Consider the following 24,397-nt stretch of genomic DNA (forward strand, 5'->3'; position numbering starts at 1 on the left):
ATATTCCCAGCTGCAAACATCATACATTGCATATATTATTTTGTATATTTATCAACTCAACATTACATTAATTAATTCCTGCCTTCCTTTAAACCTCACTCCTCCTTCTCAACATTATTCTGCATATACTGCTCCCACAATTTCCATTTTTTTTCTATGAAATTTGAACATACCCTTTTCTAAAGATCCCATTTCCATTTTTTTATCTCTGTTACAATACTCATTACTTCACATACAGGTAGTTTAGACTCCGATGTCCATTTTCTAGTAATAAACTTAACAAGGCTTACTATGTCTAGGCAATTCAGATCCTGTATTCTAGCTCATTTTCTTAGTTACACCTATCTGCTCACCCAATATTTCTGACAAAGTACTCTGTAGGGAATTTTTAAAGTCTGCCAGCTCATTACACTCACAAAACATATGTTCCCAGTTAGCTCTTTCTTCTCCATCATACATCCAACATTTGCCATCTACCTGAGGAAAAATTATTTGGAGTCTGCTTGGGGTATAAAAATACCTATGTAAATATTTCCAAGCAAAAATCGTATATCTTTTACATTGCTGCAAACCTGGGAGACATACATATGTCCTCCCATTGTTTCCTTGTGAATTGCTTAGCCAGTCTCTCTTCTCAATCTTTTCTAAACTTCTCTGATTGATTCCTATAGTTATTATGCAGTACTTTATATGCCCACTAATTATAATTTTTTTAAACAATAGTTTCTGTTCTAGATTCAGTTAAAAACTCTACCAAAGCAGGTCTTTCACCTAGGATTCCCCTATCCCTTTCTCTTTCCCTGTACTTGTATATCAACCTCGGAGAGGGAAGGCACTCTCTAGCCTGCAGTCCAAAAGTCTTCTTAGCTTCTTCCCATTCTATTATCTTTCCCTCTCTAGGTATTTGCTCCCAGTACCTTGGTTCATTTGCCAGTTTTCTCCAGTAAATTCCAGCCTCCTCTTGCTTATTCTCTGTAGACCTAACTGCAGTCATCCCTATTGGAAAAATCTCCTTACTTCCTTTTTGCATTGGCTTAGTTCCTAAAATACTTTCTGCTAAACAATTTTGTACTTATTAGTACTTGCAGAAAACATTTCATAATATAAACTGCATGTTATACACAGTAAAGCAGTTTTGTGTAGTGTGTAACTAGGAGTGTTTTAAATGTGAGGGAGTCTTTTCACTGACTGAAGCATGTGTTAAAGATACTAAAGTAAACAAGTACTTTTTAGTTGCAAGAAATATAAATTCATGCAGGTTACCACAAAGTGTGCACTATGTGTACATTTTCTGAATTCAGTAATAACCCTACCACAATGCTTCTGCTATGTATTCACTCAGAAAGGTTACATTAAGTGTTCACATATTAAATTTGTAGTAACCTTTACAGTACAAGAGTGGAAAGGCTTGACAAAAGCAAGTTTATTCTGAGCATGCTGTGATCTTGGGCTGCTGGGTGGCAGTGAGGTGAAAAAGTGCACTGATTATATTATATGTAGAATGAAGACATTTTCTCTAACTTTCACAAGGGTGAATGTCTAGATTAATGCCCTGTGCTTAAAATATAAAGAAGAAGTTATGTATTCAACATAACGTTCCATGTGTGTTGTCCACCTCGCCTTCATTCTTAGCTTGTTGGGTTCGGAACCGATCCTTGGTTCTGACTCGGCCTTATTCAAAAGCTCGAGGTCTTCTACTAGCTCATGGCTAAACCCTATCCCATCATGCCCTAGGAAAGCTCCCCAGATCTTGTTTGCTGATACAAAGAAGGTACCAATTAAAAAGTAGTGAATACTTGACAGAGCAATTAAGAAGGTCAGAGAACATTAATCGTCAATTAAATCCACTCGGTCCTCCAGGAGTCAAAGGCTGGGGGAAGGTGGGTGGGATGTAAGAATGAAGGCGAGATGGAAAACACACATGGAACGTTATGGTGAGTACATAACTTCTTTATGTGATGTTGTCCTATCTTGCCTTCATTCTTAGCTGGTTGGAAAAGTGTCCCTAGCACCATCTTTCTTGGGTGGCTCAAGGGAGAATATTCTTCAGAATAGTGTATCCAAAGGAGGCCCTGTTCCTGGAGGCCAAATCTACTTTGTAATGAGTAATAAATGTATGAGGCCTTGCCCATGTTGCTGCAGCACAAATAGTATCAATTGGTAATCTCACCCAAAAAGTAGAAGAGGTTGCAATGGCTCTTGTAGAATGACCTTTTACTTTATGGGAAAGTTCTTCGTTTTGAGCTTGGTCAGTGAAGGCAATACAATCTGATAACAATTTCGAAAGTGTGACTTTAGACATAGGGGCACCTTTCTTTGACTCTGAAAAGGATACAAATAACTGGTCAGATTTTCTGAAGTCCTTTGTCATGTGTAAGTAGAAACGTAATTGTCTATGTACATCCAGTTGGTGCAGCATATAGTCTCTGCCTTGTTGCCACAGTTGGGGAAAAAATGGTAGTTCTATGGATTGGTTCAAGTTAGAGTCTGAGCATACTTTGGGTAAAAAGGATGGGTTTGTTCTTAGGGATATTCTGTCTTTGTGGAAAAGCATGTAGGGGGACTTCATTGATAATGCTTGCAGCTCTAAAACTCTTCTAGCAGAAGTAATGGCTATCAAAAGAATAGTTTTCCAAGTCAAATACTTGAGATTGCAAGATGATGCAGGTTCAAATGGGGAAAGAATCAAATGGGATAAAACAAAGTTCAAGTCCCATGATGCCGAAGGGGCTTTAAAGGGTGGCCTTAACAAAAGAGTACCTTTAATTAATGCCTTACCAAGTCTGTGGGACATTACACTGGGGCTTGATTCACCTAGATGGAAATTAGATATCACTGCTAACTGAACTTGAATAGTAGCTGCAGCTGCACCTTCATTAAATGGCTTTGCTAAGAATTCAAGAATGGAAGCTATTTGAGGCAGAAAAGGGGTCAATGCGATTATTCAAGGCCCATGAAGAAAACTTTTTCCATTTGCTCATATATGACTTTCTAGTCGAAGCCTTATGAGACAAGATCAGGATATGTTTTACTGACGGAGAAAGGTTAGGGAGCCCAACTATATTTGGAACCGCAGCAGCCAATCTGTCAGTTTGACTGTTTGAAGGGAGGGATGGAGCATCCCTGATGCACGAGTCAAGAGGTCTGGAACTGGGTCCAGAATCCACGGCTCCTCCTGGAGATGAGGCCAAAGGAAGGTGAACCAGATTTGATGAGGCCATTATGGGGCGATGAGTATCAAGTTTCTTCCCAAGGAACTGGCTTTCTGAAGAACTCTGGGTAACAATGGGAAGGGAGGAAAAGTGTAGATCATGGATGTGGCAAAAAGGTTGCAGCAGGACTGGCCCCATTTCTGGAAAATCTTTTTTGCTACTTCTAGTTTTAGGGACCACTTGTGAGGCATCAAAATTTCACTGCTGAGTCTGTCTACTATCACGTTGGATTTCCCCGGGATGTGCACTGCTATCAGAAAGCGATGGGAGGAGGTCGCCCACTGCCATACTCTCAGGGCCTCTCGACAAAGGGGGTAAGACCTGGTTCCTCCTCATATGTTTACTTACCACACAAGAGACATGTCTGTCTGTACTGCAATAGTTCCTAGCAGAAGAGAGTCTTGAAATGCTTGCAACGCTAAAAGCACCGCTCTCATCTCTAAGACACTGATGTGCAAATGGGCCTCGTGATCCTGCCAAGTGCCTTGGACTGTCCTTCCCAGATAATGTCCCCCCATCTGGGGAGCGTCCATGGCCACTGTGGCTAAAGGCTGTGGAAGAACAAAGGGTCGACCTAATGTCACGAGTGGTCTATTTTGCAAGATTCTGTTATCAAAATTTGGTGGGACATGGGCAGTTCCTGCATGGACCACTGAGTGAACAGAGCCACTGCAGAATTCTCAAATGCAGACGTGCTAAAGGAATCATGATTATTGCTGCGGTCATGGTCCCCAAGACTTTCAGGACTGTTCTTGCTTGTACTTTTTTCTTGTAAAGTAGGTTTAGGACCTGACGTTGTAGACTTGCATTTTTGGAGGGAAGTATTGCCATCATTTATGTTATATCTAGATCTCCTCCTATAAAAACAATATGTTGAGATGACAACAAGGCAGACTTTTAGTAGTTTACTGTGATTCCTAGGTGAGAGCAGAAATGCAAGGTGGTGTCTTTCGCTTTGGACAGTAGATGCTCAGTGGTGATGGCAGCCAGTCATCTAGGTATGGAAACACTCGGAATCCTAGGCATCTCAAGTGAGCTGCTACTACTGCCATACACTTGGTGAACACTATGGGGGCTGACGTGAGGCCAAAGGGCAGAGCACGGAACTGGTAATGGCTGTCTCCCAGCTGGAAGCACACATATCTTCTGGTTCGCCTGTCCACTTTTATATGGTAGCATGCATCCTGGAGGTCTGCTGAGCACATCCAATCGTCTTGTCCCAGAAAAGGGAGTCTCGACTGCAGTGTTACCATCCGGAACTTTGACCTTCTTACTGATTTGTTCGATTTGCTGAGATCCAGGATGGGTCTCCAGTCCCCTGTTTTCTTTGGAACTAGAAAGAACATTGAGTAAGTTCTGGATCCTATTTGGTCTGCAGGGACTGTTTGGATGACTCTCTTGTCTAGCAACTTTTGTATTTATAGAGTTTCCTGTAACCTCTGACTGGGTAGAATGTCAGGAATGTTTTTTGTGTTTGGGATGGGGAAAGAAAAGGGTATGAAATAACCTCTGGATACGATGCTTTGTACCCACTTGTCTTTTGCAATTTTTAGCTAGGCTTCTGGGTACAAAGACCCCCTGACTGCCTCCAGAGATGGACAGGTGGGCCTCCTTTCAGGAGCACTGAAAGGGCTTACCAAGGAATGCTTCCCTATCGCATGGTCAGCGTCTTCCATTAGCATTTCTACCTCTGCTCCTGGTGGAAGAATCAGCTCTCTGGGATTTTCAAAACCACATTTTCCCTCTTTTCTGACCTTTTGGATAAGGTCTGGTAGGGAGGGAAAAATGGACTCCTACGGCAGAGAAAGTCTTTCCTTCTTCACACCTGGTTAGTGTGTCTTTGACCTTTGGCCCGAAAAGGATGAGCCATCGAAGGGGGCGTTCACAAAGGAAGATTTAAAGGGCTCCGCAAAGTCACACAAGTGCATCCAGGAATGTCTCCTTAGGGAAATCCCTGAATCTGCTGCCCTGCTCACTCCATCCGCTGCATGAGAAGTGAGCCTCATGGAGGAGTTCACTGCTGAATTTAAGGTGGAGAGCTGAGAGGCAACCTTATCCGATACCCCTTCAGCTACTAAACCTTGGAGATTATCTCCTAGGTCTTTCAGGAGATCTCTCTGAAGTCTAGTAAAATGAATCAGATAATTCAGCGATCTAAGGGCAAAAGTCGCTGAAGAGAAAATGCACTTCCTGTATCTGTCCATCGTTCAAGACTCTTTGTTCGGAGAATGGACAGAAGAGGACATCTCCGTGAGTTCCTTTTTGGTGACTGCCACCGCCACCACCATAGCATCTATTGGGACTCCTTTGATTAGGAAGCTTTTACCTGCTGGTGCTGTGATGAATTTGTCTGGCTTCCAAGGAACAGATTCCACTGAGTCTGGAGATTCCCACGCCTTTTGACCAAGTCCATCGGCTTGTTGAAAGGCAGAGACACCCAAATGGTGGAAGGGTGAGACCCAAAGGCCTTCAGGTAAATAGACTCTTCCTCAGAAGGGCTGATAGGCTTCCAACCACCTCTCTGTTTTAGTATTTCCAGGATGTCTGTAAAGGAGACATCCTCAGAGGGCGACCGTGGGGACCCTTCCGAATCATCAAGGTCTATAACCGATGTGATGGACTCCTCTGGGGAGTCTAAATGCTTTCTTTTGCATATCCTCTTCCATGGGACCTCTTCAGAAGGGTATTCTGGAGAGTTTTCGGAAGAGAGGGGTCCGCTCAATGAGGTATCCTGAGGCCTAGTGTCTCTGTGGATGGAGTGGTGCCGAGACAGACATCGGTGCCTTTGGGGGAAGACTGTCCGGGCCTGAGAATGGACCTGTCTGTGGAAACAGCACTGTCATCACCTCTCAAGCCCCCCACCCCTGATACGAGGAAACTCCCGGTTCCGGAGAACCAGAGGAATCCCCAGAACCAGATTGGTCGGCTCAGAAGCTGAGGTAGGACCCAAGCTCACCCGAGCTGAAGCCCTGAGAGGCAAGTTTGTATCCAACAACTGTCTGATCCGACTCTCCTCCCCAGACATAACTGGAGAGCATCGGCTCTTAGACTCCTCGAGTTTGGATGGAACAGAGGACATTGGAACAATAGTCAGAACTGAAACTTCTGTGGTTGGTCTCGGCTGCAATGGTTCCACTACGATGAGTTCTGGACATTCTGGCTCCAAGATCTGGGATCAGATCGGAGGAGGAATCTATGGTGAAGGGATAGGCTTGGTTGGTTCCAAACCCTCGGGGTTGAATCCGACAACAGTTTGGTGAGCTCCTGTGTCCTTAACAGCCTCTGCACCAAGCGATCCACATCATCATTGGATATGCTCCTGAAAGATCGAGAGGAGGGAGCAGGAGATCTGGAGGACTGCAACAATGGAGACCTAAGGTGGGAGATGCCAGTTTCAATTCCGGGGACCGGCTCCGCAGATGGAATTCCATCGGCACCAATACTGAAGGAGCTGAGTAAGAAGTCTTTTCTGGCTCGACAACCTTCGGGTCCAAAGATGAAACTTTTTGTACTTTTTTTGATGGCTCCGATTCAGCAGCTGAAGAAGAGGACCTTTTTCCCAATTTATCAGATTTTGAAGAAGGGGACTGGCCCGACTTTGATGTACCCTGACCTTCTTCGACAGCTTCTGAAAAGGGGGTCTTTAATAATCGTCTCAAAATGAGTTTATTTTTTTCTCTCTCTAATAATATCCTGTGGCTAAAAGGGTGGCAGGTAGCACAAGACTCTTGGAGGTGAACCACTCCAAGACAGTATACTTAAATGGTATGTTCATCAGTAACAGACATTTTTGGCTACACTTTACACATTTTTTTGAAACCAGAGAGTTTAGGTTCTTTACAATCCTTTGAAGCCATTATTCCAACAAGCTACAATAGCAAGAGAAAACCGCAATCAACTATAGAAAAGTTGAACTCTCTCTCTCTCTCTCTCTCTATATATATATATATATATATATATATATATATATATATATATATATATATATATGGATCTACCTGACTACATTGAAACACCAAAAGAGCGAAAACGACTTCACTGACGCCAGAAGATCGACAGTTCACAAACACGACACCTCATACACTCAACACATCATAACAACAAACAAAACAAATCTATCCAAAACCCAGACACACAACAAAAGCACACCAAAATCGTTACAAAACAACACTAACCCATACATACATAACTATCTACAACCCTAAAAACCCTTACCCTAAGGTCCGTCACTATCGCACACTCACCTAACCCGGCGCTAACCTAACTCACTTAACCGCCCTATGCAGCCTTACCTAACCGCCCTAACCTAACTCACTTACACCACTATCCCTACACACAGTCAACATCGCACTTACCTTACTGCACCTAACATCCGTCACTAACACATCCTTTCCCATCTCAGTGTTCTCAGCGTCGGTGTCTTCCTCCGTCGGTCTTCTGCCTTGTCGATCTTCTGGCGTCGGTGAAGTCGTTTGAACTCTTGGTGTCTCTAGTCAGGTAGATCCATATATATATATATATATATATATATATATATATATATATATATATATATATATATATATATATATATACATACACACACACATAAATACTACTACTAATTATTAAATTTTTTTTTTTTTTTTTTTTTTTTTTTACTACAGAACAACAAGAAACACACCAAAAATACCAAGGGAAAAGGGCCCTCTAATTTAAACGGGTAGAGGCAGCCCTCTTACCCAAAAGAGCTAGCCTTGAGGAATTTAAGAAGAAAAAAAATCACAGGGAAAAGCCCTCTAAGTTAAATGAGCTAAGGCAGCTCTCTAATTTAAATGAACCAGCCTATAACGTAGAGGAAGTAGCAAAGGGAGAAAGAAAAAAGCCCTCTAACTAAAACAGGCTTTACAAATTTAGTTTAAGCTGGGATAAGGTAAGAAGGGCCTTGCGGGGAAAAAACAAAGGACAATAGCAAAAACAGCAGGGAAAAAAGAGAAAGTACACACAATTCACCTACTAAGCATTAACTACACTAAAACAATTGTGAAAAATCTAGCAATTATGAAAAGAAATATAGAAAAAAAAATCTGCTTAGCCAGAACCAGTAGGAGAGCACCCGATCTTGTTAGCGGCAAACGAGATCTGAGGAGCTTTCCTAGGGCATGATAGGATAGGGTTTAGCCACAAGCTAGTAGAAGAACACGAGATTCTGTACAAGGCTGAGTCAGAACCAAGGATCGGTTCCAAACCCAACCAGCTAAGAATGAAGGTGAGATAGGACAACATCACATCAACTGTTTTTGTAATTAAGTGGGCTTGAAAAATAAGACCAAATGATGAATGCTATGAAAAATACTACATTTCTTATATTTAGAAAGACATTAGCTTGTTTTGTTTCCACTAGCAAATGTTCAGAGGGAGTCAAGAATTCTGCAGCTGAAGACAGATGCTCATTCTGTTCTGACAAAGATTTGTTGCTGACTATTTTTACATGGAGACAAACTGTTGGCAGGGGAAAATCAATTCATTTTAGAGTTCTGAGCAATCTTTGCCAAGGGAAATGCAACATGTAAAAGTACAACAGCAAGCAATTCAGTGAAAAATAAAGTCTGAAATTATGGGAAGTGAATAAGAGATAGCAGCTCCCCTAGCAGCCTTAATACTTTAATGCATTTAACAGAACAGTGTACAATTTATTTTTACTTAGAGATAGCTAGTGCACTTTTCTTAAGGATAAAAGTTATTTTTCTGAAAGGATACAAACTATTTTTCACATCTGGGAGGGGAACACTGATAAGAAAAGAACTGACAGCAATCAGTGTAAGTGGGAATACAGGCTGTTGCATGTGCTTTAACATGGGTAACCTTAATTTTAGGCTAAGCAATACCTGTGGGAGCAGCTGGTTGATTTGAGACAATTGGTCCTATCTGAAGAGGGTTAAACCTCATTATTTGAATATGTACATAGTTTTCTGCATTTATTCTATGTTAATAGGGAATATTGTGTTCTGAAAAAGTTTATTTTTTTCTAAGGGGTGTCACTAAAACAAAAAGTTATGAAAATGTGACACAGGCAAAAATGGAGAAGAGAAGAAAGAACTGTAAAAAAGATTAGCCTGATAAACAGTGGAGCATGTAACACAAAAGGAGAAAATACACATTCAAAACTGTCATGTATAACAGTTGGGAACAACAGCTTTATATCATAATGTCAATGCTGTCCATATTATCTTGGAATGTAAACAGCCTTAGAGGTTATAGACAAAAAGGAAAGACTACAGAATTATATTAAGAAATGCACACTGCAAATAGCAATGCTGCAAGACACACATTTGGAAAGGAATGTGTATGCAAATTTGACAAAGGACTTCAGAATGGACATTCAGCAGAATAACAGGGAAAAGAGGAGTAACTATACTATTTGCTAGAGGGTCTACAACAGTGACAGAAAAATAAATAAAAGACAATATTGGTAGGTTTGTGGTAGTAAGGGGCTATTGGCAAGTCAGGAGGATTATGTTGGCATGTATTTATATTCCACCAAAAATTGCTATTAGGAAGCTTAAGAAGAAATTGGAGAAATAATCAGCTTTAATATGGAAATATTACTTATACGTGGGGACTGGAATATAATTTGCAATAGTGAGGAGAAATCGGGGGATCTTGAAAAGAAAATATAACAAAACAGGATAGATTTCTGAAGAAATTTATGAAGATATTTAAAATGGAAGTGAATTCAGTAGAAGGAACTCAGAATTCACATACGATTCCCAAAGGTACAAGAACTGTGCTAGACTAGATAGAAATTATATTTCACAGGAACATGTGCATTTAACTGAAAGTTTTGACACATACAATGACAATTTCAGATCAAGCAATGATAGAGACTAAGATAAAAAAAATGCAGAGTAATGAATTAAAAATGAGACACTGGCACTTTCCCACCTACCTGTTAAAAGGAGAGGAATTTAAGGAATGGGTAGTGGAAATTATTCGAGAGTCGTTTGGGAAGATGGAAATATCTTCAGAGGTTATAACTAATGAGTGGCATAAAATGAAAATAGAGTTTAAGAATAGATTAGAAAAAAAAATATGGTTAAGTAGTAATAGAAATTACTTAGAGGGGCTAACAATGGTTAAAGTATTGTAGAATAAGGGGAATCTCACAGAACAGAAGACGGACAAATGCAGAGTGCTAATTACAGCATGAGGGAGTATCTGGATAATATGCATGAGTTTAGAAAGATTCCTATTAAACAACTATTGCTGACAAAAAGTCCAGAGTACAAAAACTTTTAGTACAATGACTTTGGCAACAGAAAGTGGAATGGGTTGTTGCCAAACTTAGGGATTTAACCCCACAGGTTCAGTTTTAGCAAAGTCTTTTATGCCAAGGGGTGGTGATTATGAATATAGGTTATTAGAATTGGAAACTAAATTAATTTTAAATTATAATACTTTACTTTCTGCTGGGTTAAATCAAGAAATAAATGTTTAATGTATTTAAGGATAGGAATGTACATTAAACTGCTGAATTTTATTAAAAATGGAAGAAAAAAAGAAAATATTTATTAATTGTATAATTGTTTAATTGGTTAATTAGGGATTGTAAGGTTGTACATGTATATAAATGTTAACTGTAAGCCAGCTCCTTGAAGGCGAATGGCCGAGTTACCAGATCGATGATGACTGAATAAAAAATGTGTGGGGATGAACTCTGTGATTTTTTTTTTTTATTTTGATAGGACGTTTATGCCCACACTTTACACATTTTTTAAAACCAGCAGGGCCTTTTTCTGCCATGACTACCACAATGTCAAACAACAACAACAAGCAATAGAGAATTGAAGATTGATAGATTAGACTTTTTTTTTGGACTGAACTAAAAAAGAAGGAAAATGAGAAGAAATGGAACAGATACCACAATACTAGCTATGGTATTAAAAAAAAAAAGTCACACTAAGTATAAAAAGAAATTATTATCAATAGTATTTTAAAAATGTACAGAAAGTATGAGTGAGGATAAAGGATAGAAATTGTATTGAAAATACTAAAAGAGGAAGAGCAAACAGAAATATTAAGATTTACAAGAAATACAAAGACTTGTCTGTAAATTGCTTGAGAGCTATGGTAAACCACGTCTTTCACTTCTTCTTCTTCTTCTTTTGGCTTTTCCCGGTTAGGGGTTGCCACAGCGGATCACCTGTCCACTCATGATTGGCAGTGGAGTTTTACAGTGTCGAGTTGCCAGCCCAGCACCCAACCTTCCATAGAAGGCACAAACACCCACGCACTCACACCTAGGGCCAATTTAGTGTGTCCAATCCACCTGCAGCATGTGTTTGGGATGCGGGAGGAAACCGCAGCACCCAGAGGAAACCCACGCAATCACAGGGTGGACATGCAGACTCTGCACAGAAGGCACCCCAGCCCAGGATTGAACCGAAGAACCTCTTGCTGTGAGGCGACACGTTTTCACTAAAAGTGGCAAATGTGATCTGAGGTACTTGGGGTTGGTGCATTATGGGTAAGGGAGAAGTTCTAAAGTTTTTGGTTACCACGAGCTTTAGCAACAGCCGAGTCGGATCCAATGGACTGGATCCAGACCCATTAGTTGAGGACAGAATGAAAACTTAGCAACAGATACAAAAGTTCTATGGTTCTGCTTTTTCCATTCTGACTGAAAATGACTGCTAAGCATACTGGAAAGTACTCGCATTAAACTGATGTCATTATTAATTTTAAAAACGTTAATTGCTTTACATTACAACCTATGAGACTGTAAGGAAATAACTAAGGATTTTTGGACTAGACTATATCTCTACAGCCTTCCATTAAATTACTTTGGTGGTGGTAATGTGACTATGAAAATTCCATTATCCGCCACAGCACCGCCTGCTGGAGAAATCTTTAAACTACAATAGCACTCACTGGCAGAGACTGCCTCAGGGAAGATCCAGCCTTTTTCCTTTCTAATTACATTACCATGGTATATGCTTCTAATCACAATTCTGGGACAAAGAAGGCAGCTTCTCCAAATGTTACCCAACATGGCTGCTTGCTTTTTTGCCTTGGTGATCCATCCTAAGAGGGTGGAAGCACCATGCACTGGTCTGTATCTCTCCTCCCAAATATAAGAAAGCACTCTCAAGGAAAATCATCATTCTCTCAGTAATATTCCTCTCTGAAATATATTCATCACCTCCAGTCTGTATCCCAAACCTGAAATACTACTGTTGTGGAACACTTCCCTCTACATCACTGGATTAGTCCCATGCCGAAAAAAATTAAAATAATGTGGAATAATCCTGAAAAGATGAAAAACAGAAATCCATACAGAAGTATCTCATGCAGCAAAAGGCAAAGGTGCCTCAAATTATACCTGTCTCTGATGTGTTCTTGTTCGCCTGTGAAGATGAAGGAATCTGTCGCAATCTGTACACAAGTTTCCACAGACATTACACAAGATGATTGCTGCTGTTTCGCCATCATCATGATTGTCACACATCGGCTAAAATACATACAAAAATGATTAGTTTATGAAATCTTTAGGAGTCGTTTAATATACAAGATTTATAGAAGGATCATTCATCTATGACAACTGTAACAAATAATTCAGTCTTTAAATGTGAAAAATAACTGAAAAGGAATGTACAAATAAATCAATCCCACACTACAAAAAAATGAAAAGATCAAATCTTACTCCTGACTGGTACAGTGACTTCAGAAAGTAATGACGTATAAATGCTAACCATACCTCTAAACCTTCAAAAGAAATGCCTTAAATGCATCCTACCAATGGATTTCAATGCCTGTTCTTCATCCCATAGGAAAAAATAGCTCAGTTCTCATGTTTGCAAGAACCATACTTCACTATCCCTCAATATTCACATCACAGCAGAGTCATATGTACCTGGGAAAAGATGCACACTCACTTCTGTAGGTGATCCAAGGAGAACTCTTTCCTTCAAACGCTGATTGGAAATACTTTGGGACTTACCTACACCAAACACTTTCCTTTATCACTCATGCTAATAAAGTACTAGCACAGTTGAAAATTTCTTCTAAAATGTCAAAATGACATTTTTTCCACAGGTAAGTCATGCAACAGCTATAAATGTACTGTTCTCTTGAATCAAATATGGCTTGCCAATCACAGCTCTACTTTCCACAAAAAAGTGCCACCTTTTCAGACCTCCAAAACGAACACAGTCTGCTTTAGCCATTTTAACGCTAGAGAGCAAGATAATACCCAAAATAGAACTAAATGGTTGCCAGTCATAGCTAGTGCCTCTCTGGTACTTATGAAAGGTATTCTCCATCACTTCTAGATAAAATTATTAGAGATTAGGCATATGATTTAGGCTATTAGAAGGGCACACAGCTAGTCAAAGCCACTATTCAAACCAACATTAACTGAAAAAGCTTTAATAAAATAGTCATATTTTTGAAATGCAAAGAAACTTTGCTTCAAGAAAGTAAATATAAATGCTTCAGGGATGTAGACTAACACTGTACAGTACCAAACATAATTCCTCTTTTTGTTAGAGACCGCACACTCGCAGCAGCAGTACTGTATCAATTTGTACATCCTTTGTATGACTGGGGCAATCAGTTTTCTTGGAGTAGATGGGGTGTGTTGAGGCCATTTTTGACATCTTTTGTTGTGATTACATGTATGTAACATAGTTTGTGTGTGTGTGTGTGTGTGTGTGCGCATATATATATATCTATACATATATATATATATATATCTATACATATACACATTATACACACACACACACACACATATACACACACACACACACACACACACATATATATATATATATATATATATATATATATTTATTTATTTTACATTTGTTGACTGGGATAGTCCGACTGGATGCATGTCCATTTTCAGCAGAGGCCCAGGGAGACAAGCTCCAAGGTATACAGAAACATTAAAACATATTATAATTTTGGCAAAGAGTACATACGCAAACAATAATAAACATGTTCCACAGGTTAGAGTTAAACCCAGGTGAAAGCCAGTAGTAAATTAAACAGTAGCTAATTAACAGATTTTACACAATCTAGAAGAGAGTTAACCAGGCTTGATACAATGACATAGCCAGTTTAGTGCCAGATGTTGTTTGAGTCTAGTTTTAAAATGACCTAGGGAGAAGAGTAAAGTATTATCAGCTGGAAGTGAGTTCCAGGATCTGTCTAAAGAGTTTGCAAAGAGAGAGAATCACCAGCTGCATTGTTAATTTTGCTTGTCTGAATTAGTAGTCAGTTAGAGGATCTAAGCAGTCGCAGATTGTGATAGGCAGTGATAAGATTTTTAAGTGCATGAGTATTATCCTGATTATAAAGGATTTTATAAGCCATGATCAGTTGGTTATATTGAATTAGACTGGGTAGTTCAAGACACCCAAGCTGGTTAAGATTGATGCAATGATGTGTCCTAAAAGGCAGCATAAACCTGGCAATGTGGTTATAGCAGGTTGAGAGTTTAAGTGCAGTCTTGTTTATATTAGAGAGTATAGGGGATGCGTACAGAAGTGTTGAGAAAAGGTGAGAGCGAGCTATGGCAATTTTAGCTGGAGGGGTTAGGAAGGCTTTTATTCTGTAAAGTGACCCTAGTTTTTTATTGATTGTTTTGATCGATTGGTTTACATGTAGGTCGAATTTTAGATTATCTATAATGACACCTAGTAGTTGTGTAAAGGGGTCAGGGGAGATTAATGTGCCATCATTTGCATTTATGGTAAAGGTAAAAGCAGGTGACCTTTGTGCTGGTGGGAATAACTGCATTTTAGTTTTTTTGGGATTTAGTATCAAACAACATTCAGAAAGCCAGTTTTCTATAGTGTTAAAGGTGGAATGTGTAGCAGACCATAAGTCTGTTGGAGATGTGGCAGAGCAGATTAGGGTGGAGTCATCAGCGTATTGGATATAGCTGACTTTTGGGATGACAGTATACAGGTCGTTAATGAAGACGGAAAACAGCAGGGGCCCTAGTATAGAGCCTTGTGGTACTCCAAAAGTGTTGGGTAGTAGGTTAGAGAGTTTGTTATGACAAAGAACAGCTTGCTGTCTCCCATTCAGGTAGGATGTAAACCACTGAAGGGCCTTAGTATCTAGGCAGAATGTTTGCAGGGTGTGTATTACAAGTTAGTGGTCAACCATGTCAAATGCCTTGGAAAGATACAAGAAGAGGGCGAAGGATATGTGATTGTTGTTGCGATTATGGTCTATGGTGTTGGTGAAAACTAGTAGGGCTGAAGTAGTGTTGTGGTGCGGACGGATGCAGTGTTGGGTATCTGCCATGAGGTGATTCTGGATTAGGTGGTGCATGAGTTGTCTGTGAATACATTTTTCCATAATCCTTGCAAGTGGAAGAGAGTATGGCTATTGGTCTATAACTGGAGAATTCAGTAGAGCTGCCTCCTTTATGAAGTGCAATTATATAGGATATTTTCCAGATGGTGGGAATTCCAACTTCTGTCATGGTTCGATTAATTAGTACTGATACTGTAGGCAACAGCATCAGCTGATTTTTGAAGGTACTCAGCGGGGAGTTGATCAGCAGAGTGTGTTGTGGGTTTTAATTTTTTGATCAAGGTATGGATTAAGTGACGTGGCCACTGGCTGGAAGCTGAATGAGAGTAGGTTTCTAGGGGTGGTAATTTCAGAACCAGGGGAGCTAGGAGGTAGTTGGCTTGCTAAGGCTTGAATTGTCTCAGTAAAGAATCGGTTAAAATTATCTGAAACATCCTCGGGGGGGGGGGGTTATCAGTAGTAGCAGCTGGGATGGGGGTAGAAGTTTGTCCAGGATAAAGTAGATTATTCAATTCTGCCTAAAACTTCTGAGGGTTGTTTGGATTTACTATCTGTAAGTTGCAATAGTATTGTTTTGTCTTGTAAAATGGATTTTTTTTGCTTTGTTCCTAGATTACCTATATTTAATTTGATCTTGGGGGTCTTTAGTAGAATGCCATAAAGCCCATAATTTGTTTCTATGGCTAATTTTGAGTCTAGACTCTTTAGAAAACCATGGTGCAGTTTTTGCTTTTGTTCTCTTTGAACAAGCAGGTGCATGCAAATCTAGGATGTCAAGAAAGTTGTTATTAAAGTATGCAACTGCCTCCTTTAAGGGTAGGTGTTTTAGAATAGACCAGTTACATGAGTTAAGTTCTTGTTGGAATTTGGCAGGGTCAAAGTCTTTTCTGTTTCTAACTTTTCTGAGTAAGGGTTGTTGGGGATTAATGGCTTTGTGCTTAATTATATAAGTGAGATGAGGTGATCGCTTAGGTCGTCAGGGAGGGTACCATCAGTGTACAGTTGGGGGTGACTATTTATGAGTACCCAATCGAGTGTGCTTTCTTTTTGGTTGGTTTTACCTAGCCTGGTAGGGGTGGATATGATTAGAGTAAAAGCATGCAGGTTGATGGGGATTCTGAGGAACAGGTGCTCCAGTCTATGTTAAAATCCCCAAGAAGTAGTAGGGTTCCTTGGGGGGTAATGACATGATAGCCAGTGTAGGGTGTCTTCAAGTGTAGTTATATTGTTACCTGGGGGAATATACATGCAGATGATATTAATGCATTTACTTTTGTTTAGTTGCAATCTAGAATTTCAGAGTTATTAATCTGCGGTGGTTGTGTTACATCTATGGTCACAGTTAACTCAGATTTGTAGAGTATAGCTAATCCAGCCTATGTATGTTATACCCAGGTAGTAACACTTCCTTGTCTGTATTTCAGATAAATAGAAAATCTCAAGTGCATGCAGTTCATTTACATTGTTATTAATGATTCTAATATTGAGATGACAGACTAGTTGGTCTGTTACAGGAAGAGTATATATATATATATATATATATATATATATATATATATATATATATATATATATATATATATATATATATATATATATATATATATATATATAGATATATATATATATACATATACAATTTATTTATAAGTTTGTAGTAGTGTCTGGAACTAGGGCTAATGTGCCAGAGGAAGGTGTGTTGATAGAGTGAACATGACATTGAGCAGGACCTGGTACTATATCTATTGCTGAAGGTGGGAAGATTTAAATCATTGCTAGGGATTCAGCTATTGTGTTAAGGAATTGTATTTCCTGGTGATATACAACACCAGAAGAAAGGGTGGAGGTAACTATACTGGTAAAGTTGATAGCTGCTAGTAGTATGTAGATAGATGAAAGGGGTGTGATGAAACAGCCTAGATGAAAGCTGATTGGATGTAGTAAGTGGGGAAGTGGCTATTTTACTATAAATGTAGGGGCAATTTCAATTAACAAGGTTTCCCAGGTTTCCTAGGTCTTCCTAGAGCTGTAAGGTAAGTAGTTTAGCTCTTAAACACACAAGTGTTAGCACTTAAACTGGTTAGCTAAAGATTTGCTATTTTTTAATACAATTGTTTAGTAAGAGTCCTATAGTTAATGTATTTCTATGGAAATTTTAAGGTTAGGAATACAATAGCTGGAAACTACACTTTAGCTAGTGTTGTGAGTTAGCTAATTTGTAATGGGGACAAACTGGGGATACTGTTGCTGTGCACAGAGGGTTAGGGAAGGTACAACAGCTACAGGATGACATGAATGTGAGTTAGTAGCAGAGAGTTTGATTAAAGATGGCACCCTAGGAGGGGGCTGACTAATGAAGATAAGCAAGGGGTGGGGGTGGGAGTAGCAGATAGGGAGAATGGAGTACAGAGCAGCCAGAACAGGATTAACCAGGAACTTATGGATCCCTCCCCCACAGGGAGAAGGGCTGAAAAACTATCAGTGTAAGGTGAGGAATAAGCTTAAAAATATCAGTATCTAACAAAAGACTGATCTGAGTAGCTGTGGAATACTTTAAATACTTATCACTGCAAGCACACAAACAGGGTTGTTTGGTAGTTATGGAGAGAGTTGTGATTAGTATAGAAAATATAATGAAAGTAGAAGCAAAACTTTACCAAATTAAAAAGTAAATGCTTGGAACTGGAACACTGTGTGAGTGTAAGGCTGATTCAAGGTATTATAGCCCAATCTAGTGGCAATTGGCTGGATCGTTCACTGTTGTTGTGCATACACCTTTAAGTCTCAACAGTTTACAAAAACTAAACTGTAATTCACCTATTACAATAGAAAAGCTGGAGGGAGTCAGGTTCTTGCTTCACAGAGGTTTTACTTAGGTAAGACAGCCAGCTACAGTGGAGAAGGTAGATATTACCTTATGCAGTTAATGCTGTGCAGGAACAACGAAGAGGGGTAGGGAAGTACAACAGCTACAGGATGAAATGAATGTCTGAATGAATATATATATATATATATATATATATATATACACACACACACACACACACACACACACACACACACACACACACACACACACACACACATTCATATTCACATATGGGTCTATGTCAGATGATCAAGTTTTCAGAAACTCGAAATTCATACGGTCAAGACACGATCGTGTTTCTGAAAACACGAACATAAAACACAAAAAATCTACCTTTTTTACATTTTGGCAGGGGAGGCAACCCCCCCTGCACTACCAACACCCCTGCAAATTATATATACCAACTCCAAGATCACATTACAGTGAGGAAAAGGGCAAATTTCCTGATCCGCACTATACTGTAATCTCTATTCAAAAGCTTCAAGTTTTCAAAAACTTCATCATATGATCTTGACCATATGAATTTCGAGTTTTTGGAAACTCAATTAATTTGGGTTGCATGGCTCTGGTGGTCATTAGCCTAGTATACACCTATGAACTGATAGGGACCCATATATATGTATGCAGATATTATATATATATATATATATATATATATATATATATATATATATATATATATATATATATATATATATATACATACACACACACATATATATATATATATATATATATATATATATATATATATATATATATGTATATATATATCATTACACAAGACGTATTTTACATTTGTGCAAACTCTAACTGCTGCTATGTCACACCGATATGAAATAGTGTTTTCTCAATGTTCTGAAGACTACTGAATGCAGCTTTCATTCACTGTACTGCAATATTGTTGAGTTCAGAAAGTTATTGTACTGTTATGATTGCTGTGATGACAAGGTAATACACTACTACTTTACTGAATGTTCTAATGACTACAGTGCAAATTTTCCTTCATTGCACTGCAACACCTTTACTTGGATGATTCTAAATGTTGTTTCACTATTCTTAATGTTTCGATGATAAAGGAATGTAATATATTATTCACTGTACTGTAGTACCTTTAATGTATTGCTGTTTACAATTTTGGTCCAGGTTAATGCTGAGAAGTGTCCAGGACCAGTTCACTTACCCAGTTAAGAAACATTAAATACAATAAAAATACAATAATCACATTTTTTTTCTCACTTGAACAAAGTGAGCTTTCTAATGACATACTTTTAGTAAGAAAGGTGATTAAATGTATATTTTCCCTGCTGAGTGTTCTTACTTTTTAGCATAGAACATGGAAGTAATATCTCTGAGCTACACCTATGTTAAAAGAAAGACAGAGGAACAGTTAATATATAACACACTCATGTCCTCAAACTTGACTTGCGGTGGTGGTGCTGCGGTAGCGTTTTCGCCTCACAGTAAGACGTTGTCCTGTTCGATTCTCAGCTAGAGCGTCTTCTGTGTGGAGACATGCGTGAATGCGTGTACCTTTGTTGAAGGTTGTGCATCAGGGCTGGCAACTCAGCACGTAAAAATCTACTGCCAATCATTAGCGGACCAGAGTTTTGATGTGGCGACCCCTAACCGGGAAAAGCCGAAAGACACAACTCTTCAAGTCCTCAAACATTTACAGGCATGGAGAAAAGGTGAACACTTATAAGTCAGTCTTATCTTTCTTTGACAAAACCTCTGAATTTGAAGGAAAAAAACAGGACAGACTCCCAAGCAGTTTACCATTAAACAGTGCAATACGCAGACAAGCAGATACAAGGCAATGCTGAAGACAGAATATCATTCATAGCATCTCTGCCAAAATAAACGGTATTGCTGCAGTACAAAAAGTACAGTTGTCTAAGCTGAACATAATATAACAGTAGATGCTCGAATGATCACTGCTGCAGTAGCCTTAGCTATACGTGTTGTATCCTGTCAAGGACATAACAACCAGTCAGCTTCCAAAGATGCATGGCACCTTCCATGCACCCAAACTGTTAGATAACTCGAGCTGAGCTTACTAAAAGACAAGTTTGAGTACCAAGCCCTTCAGATCTTTCCTGCCAAAAGACAGAAAAGACAATGCTAGTAAGAATAAAAAATAAATGACCATACTCTGGCATAAACATGCCAAAAAACAAGAAAAATGGAGGTAGGGAGGGAGCGGCTACTGCAGTAGCTATCATTCCAACATCTACTCTTATGCTAAGTTCAGCTTACACAATCCTACTATGTTCATCATATTGAACACTGCAGCAGTAGCTTTAGCTATCTATATGGTTGGATTACTTTAGCTAACTACCTTTTGGAGGTGGAAGGAGAAGAGTCCAGAACACCTGGAGAATTCTCTTAGCAAAGTTTGATCTGGACCTAAAGAAGGAATCAAGCATACAGTTTTTTGAAGTATGTACAGAGGACCAAATAGCAGCTTCTAAAACACTTCTAGAATCCAACCATTTCCAAAAAGCCATAGATGAGGTCAATGCCCTCATAGAGTGGGCCTTGGCTTTAAGTAAACTCTGATACCTCTTTAGGCATTAAATGATTACTTCTCAAAGAAACCCTGTCACTATGGAAATGAAATAGGGTTGACTCACCACAAGAGCTTGCAACTCAGATACCCTTCTTGCAGAGGTCAGAGCAATCAGTAAAACTGTTTTAACGTTAAGAACTTCAAGTTGGCCAGATTAGATAATTCAAATGGAAAAAGTGTTTGATTCTCACAAACAAAATTAAGATCCCAAGAAGGGGCCACCATTTTTTTTTTGAAACCACTTATGCAAATCCCCTTTCAAGAACATTTTGGCATGAGCCTGCATTGAAAGGGAAGGATCCATGGGCAGATATGCTGAAATGGCCAATAAATGAAACTTGATAAGAGGAATAAAAAAAGGCCACAGGATAATAGCTCATAAATATTGTAAAACCAGAGAACAACTAACCCTGCCTGGGTGTTGGTTATATTGCTGACACCAACTAGAAAATCTTTTCTATTTGCTAATATGTGATATTCTAGAAGCACGCTTTATTGCCTCCATTAGTACCTACTGCAAATCCTCAGTAAACAGGTTCCTAAAAGGAATTAAGACCTTATCATCCAGGAAGTCAGTTGAAGTTGATTGAAGTCGGGGTGTATCAAACACTCCTTTTCTTTTGTGTGAGTAGATCCAGTCTGTAAGGAAGCTTGCAGTAATTGCTCCTGACCATATCCAAAGGAAGTGAGACCAAAGGTTGCCTGGGTTAGAAGGGAGCCATCACAATGACCCTGGGGGATTCCTTCTGAATCTTTAGAAGTATCCTAGATATTAGTGGAAGGGGTGGAAAAGTATACAGGAATATTCCTGTCCAAGGAAAAGAAAAGGCATCAGTCTTCCAGGCCTTCTTGCACAGTCTTCCAGCTCTAGCTCATTCAATTCTTGCAGAGTCTTGGAACATAATGTTGACAGTTGATTGTTCAGACAGAAGCTAAACATGTCCACTTGAGGAATTTTCCACAGATGGGTCAAATCTTGGAAGTTCTCCTGATCTATTTTCCATCTGTGACAGTTTGCCATGGTCTTGTTCAGCTTGTCTGCCACACAATTTTGTTCTGATGGAAATATAGGGTGCCTGTAGAGTGAGATGATGCTGTGAATCTATATCCCAAGCTAACATGGATAGTCTGCAAAGGGGTATGACCTGATTCCCCCTTGCTTGCTGATGAACCACATGACTGTGGTATCATCTGTAACCACTTGAAGAGGTCCCAGGGACCAAAGATGGTTCTGAGAGTTGATTGTCTTGATCAGGGCAAACATCTCCTTTTTTTAAACAAGGAACATCTTTATTGAATTATCACTTACGGCATAGGAAATCATAAATGTATATAAATGAAAACAAACCATACTGACATATTTTCAGTTGTGAAAATTATCCATCACATACAATCTTTTATACAGTCACTGCCTACATAGCTCATTCAATTCTTGCCACCCCTTAAACCTCTTTCTTCCTCCAAAACATTATTCTGCATGTATTGTTCCCACAATTTCCATTTTTTCTATGTAATTTGCTCCTACCCTTTTCTAAAGATCCCACTTCCAGTTTTTTTATTTATCTCTGTTACTATACTCATTACTTGTAGCGTGGTTGGTTTAGACTTTGATTTCCATTTTCTAGTAAATGCATTTTTAGCAGCCACCAAAATTAAACTCAGCAAGGCCTTACTATATCTAGGCAATTCTGATTCTTACCACAGCTCAAAATAAAACATTTCCTTATTTACACCAATTTGCTCGCCCAGTACTTATGACAGTGTAGTTTGCAGAGAATTTTTAAAGTCTGCCAGCTCATTACAATCCCAAAAAATATGTTCCTAATTACTTCTTTCATCCCCATGACACCTCCAACAATTGCAATCTACCTGAGGAAAGTGTCTTTAGAGTCTGCTTGGGGTATAAAAAATACCTGTGCATACACTTCCAAGCAAAAATCCTAAATCTTCTAGACTTTGTTGCATATTTGGGAGACATACACATATCCTCCCACAGTTTCTTTGTGAATTGCTTATCCAATATCTCTTTCCAATCCTTTCTAACCTCTTCTCATTGATTCCTAGAGTTATCATGCAATATTGTATATGTCCTACTCATTATGTTTTGTTAAATGCAGCTTCTGTTCTAGATTCTACTAAAAATTCTACCACTGCTCGCCTTTTACTTAGGATCCCCCTATTCATTTCTCTCTCTCGTTTTCCTGCTTCCACTTAAAAATTGTTAGATCAAGCCAAGGGCATTAATCCAGTCATCCCCTAAGCAAAAATATGAAAAATATATCAATTTTACTTATGCTCTGTATACTTTTACTACTTTTTCCTCACATCAACAACCTAAGATTACAGCCTAGTATCTTAAACATGCTTTTTGTCCCGGCTTTCTTATTAATTTATTTATTTATTTTATTATTTATTTCCAGTTTGATGACTGGGGGAAGTCAAGCCCAATTTCAGTGGAGGCCTGGGGAGAAAAACTCCAAAAGTAGTATGGCATATACAGTATACAAAAGCAGAAATATACAATTTAAAATACAAAATCAATGTGTACATGTTTAAAAAACACAAATGTTAAAATATAAAGTCAAAAGTAATACAGACAATATAATTAAAAGTACAAGTCATAAAGTGTTAATACAAGTTTAGTGTTTGTTCTAACAATAATGTTAGTGATCAGAGGTGGCAGTAGATGAGATTGAAGGCAGGTTTGAAAGAGACAGAGTAATTTAGGTGGGAAGGGAGCAGGAACAGTCCCAATTTGAGGTAAGGTAAGAATGGAGGAGAGATTTGAAATTAGAGTGGTTGTGAGTACAGCAGAGGTTGGGGGGGGGTTCCACAGTTTAGTTAAGGAGTGCGATAGAAGTAATTTGCCAGAACGGCGAAGGGGTTTACAGATTTTAAGGAGGTTTTGGTTTACAAATCTAAGTGTACAACAGGGGAGGTAAGGGGTTAAGATAGATGAAAGAGAGGGGCAGATGGAGGGTTGGAATAAGAGTTTGTGAGCAGTGGTGAGTTGTATGAATTTCAGATAATTAGTAAGCTGAAATAACACACAACTCAAAAATAAAATTTAAATAGAAAAACAACCAAAAAAACAGTGACCCAATAAAATCTAGGTACATTTTATTCACTCTCTTCACTCTCTGACGTCTCGGCTGGAATGCCTACAAAGGAGAATACACCCCCCCCCAAAAAAACACTCCATATAAATAGCAATACCAATTATTCAATAAAATTCAATTAAAGAAAATCACAAACATAATTAAAGGAGAAATCTCCAATTAAGTTCAGAATTCATACCATTAGGTATAAGAGTATCAAATTTAAGAATATAGATGGCTTCTTTATATAAAAGTTTATCCTTAAAATAAGTGTCAGTGGACACACAATTATTACTTTCTACTTTTTCTAAAATGGTACCTTGTAAGCCAACAG

The 24,397-nt window shown here is 38.8% G+C and overlaps 1 protein-coding gene across 1 annotated transcript in view; it reads right to left on the reverse strand.

Annotated features, from left to right (window-relative positions):
* Positions 1-24,397, reverse strand: part of MYCBP2 (MYC binding protein 2) — a gene marked incomplete in the record, with an annotated part of 5,088,083 nt that overhangs the window by 143,367 nt on the left and 4,920,319 nt on the right. Inside the window, 1 exon segment of the mRNA XM_044072904.1 lies at positions 12,574-12,702. Within this exon segment, the coding sequence (XP_043928839.1) occupies positions 12,574-12,702 (129 nt within the window).

This window comes from Protopterus annectens, chromosome 5.part1, assembly GCF_019279795.1.
Source record: "Protopterus annectens isolate FY-2018-M chromosome 5.part1, PAN1.0, whole genome shotgun sequence".
Lineage (NCBI taxonomy): Eukaryota > Metazoa > Chordata > Ceratodontiformes > Protopteridae > Protopterus > Protopterus annectens.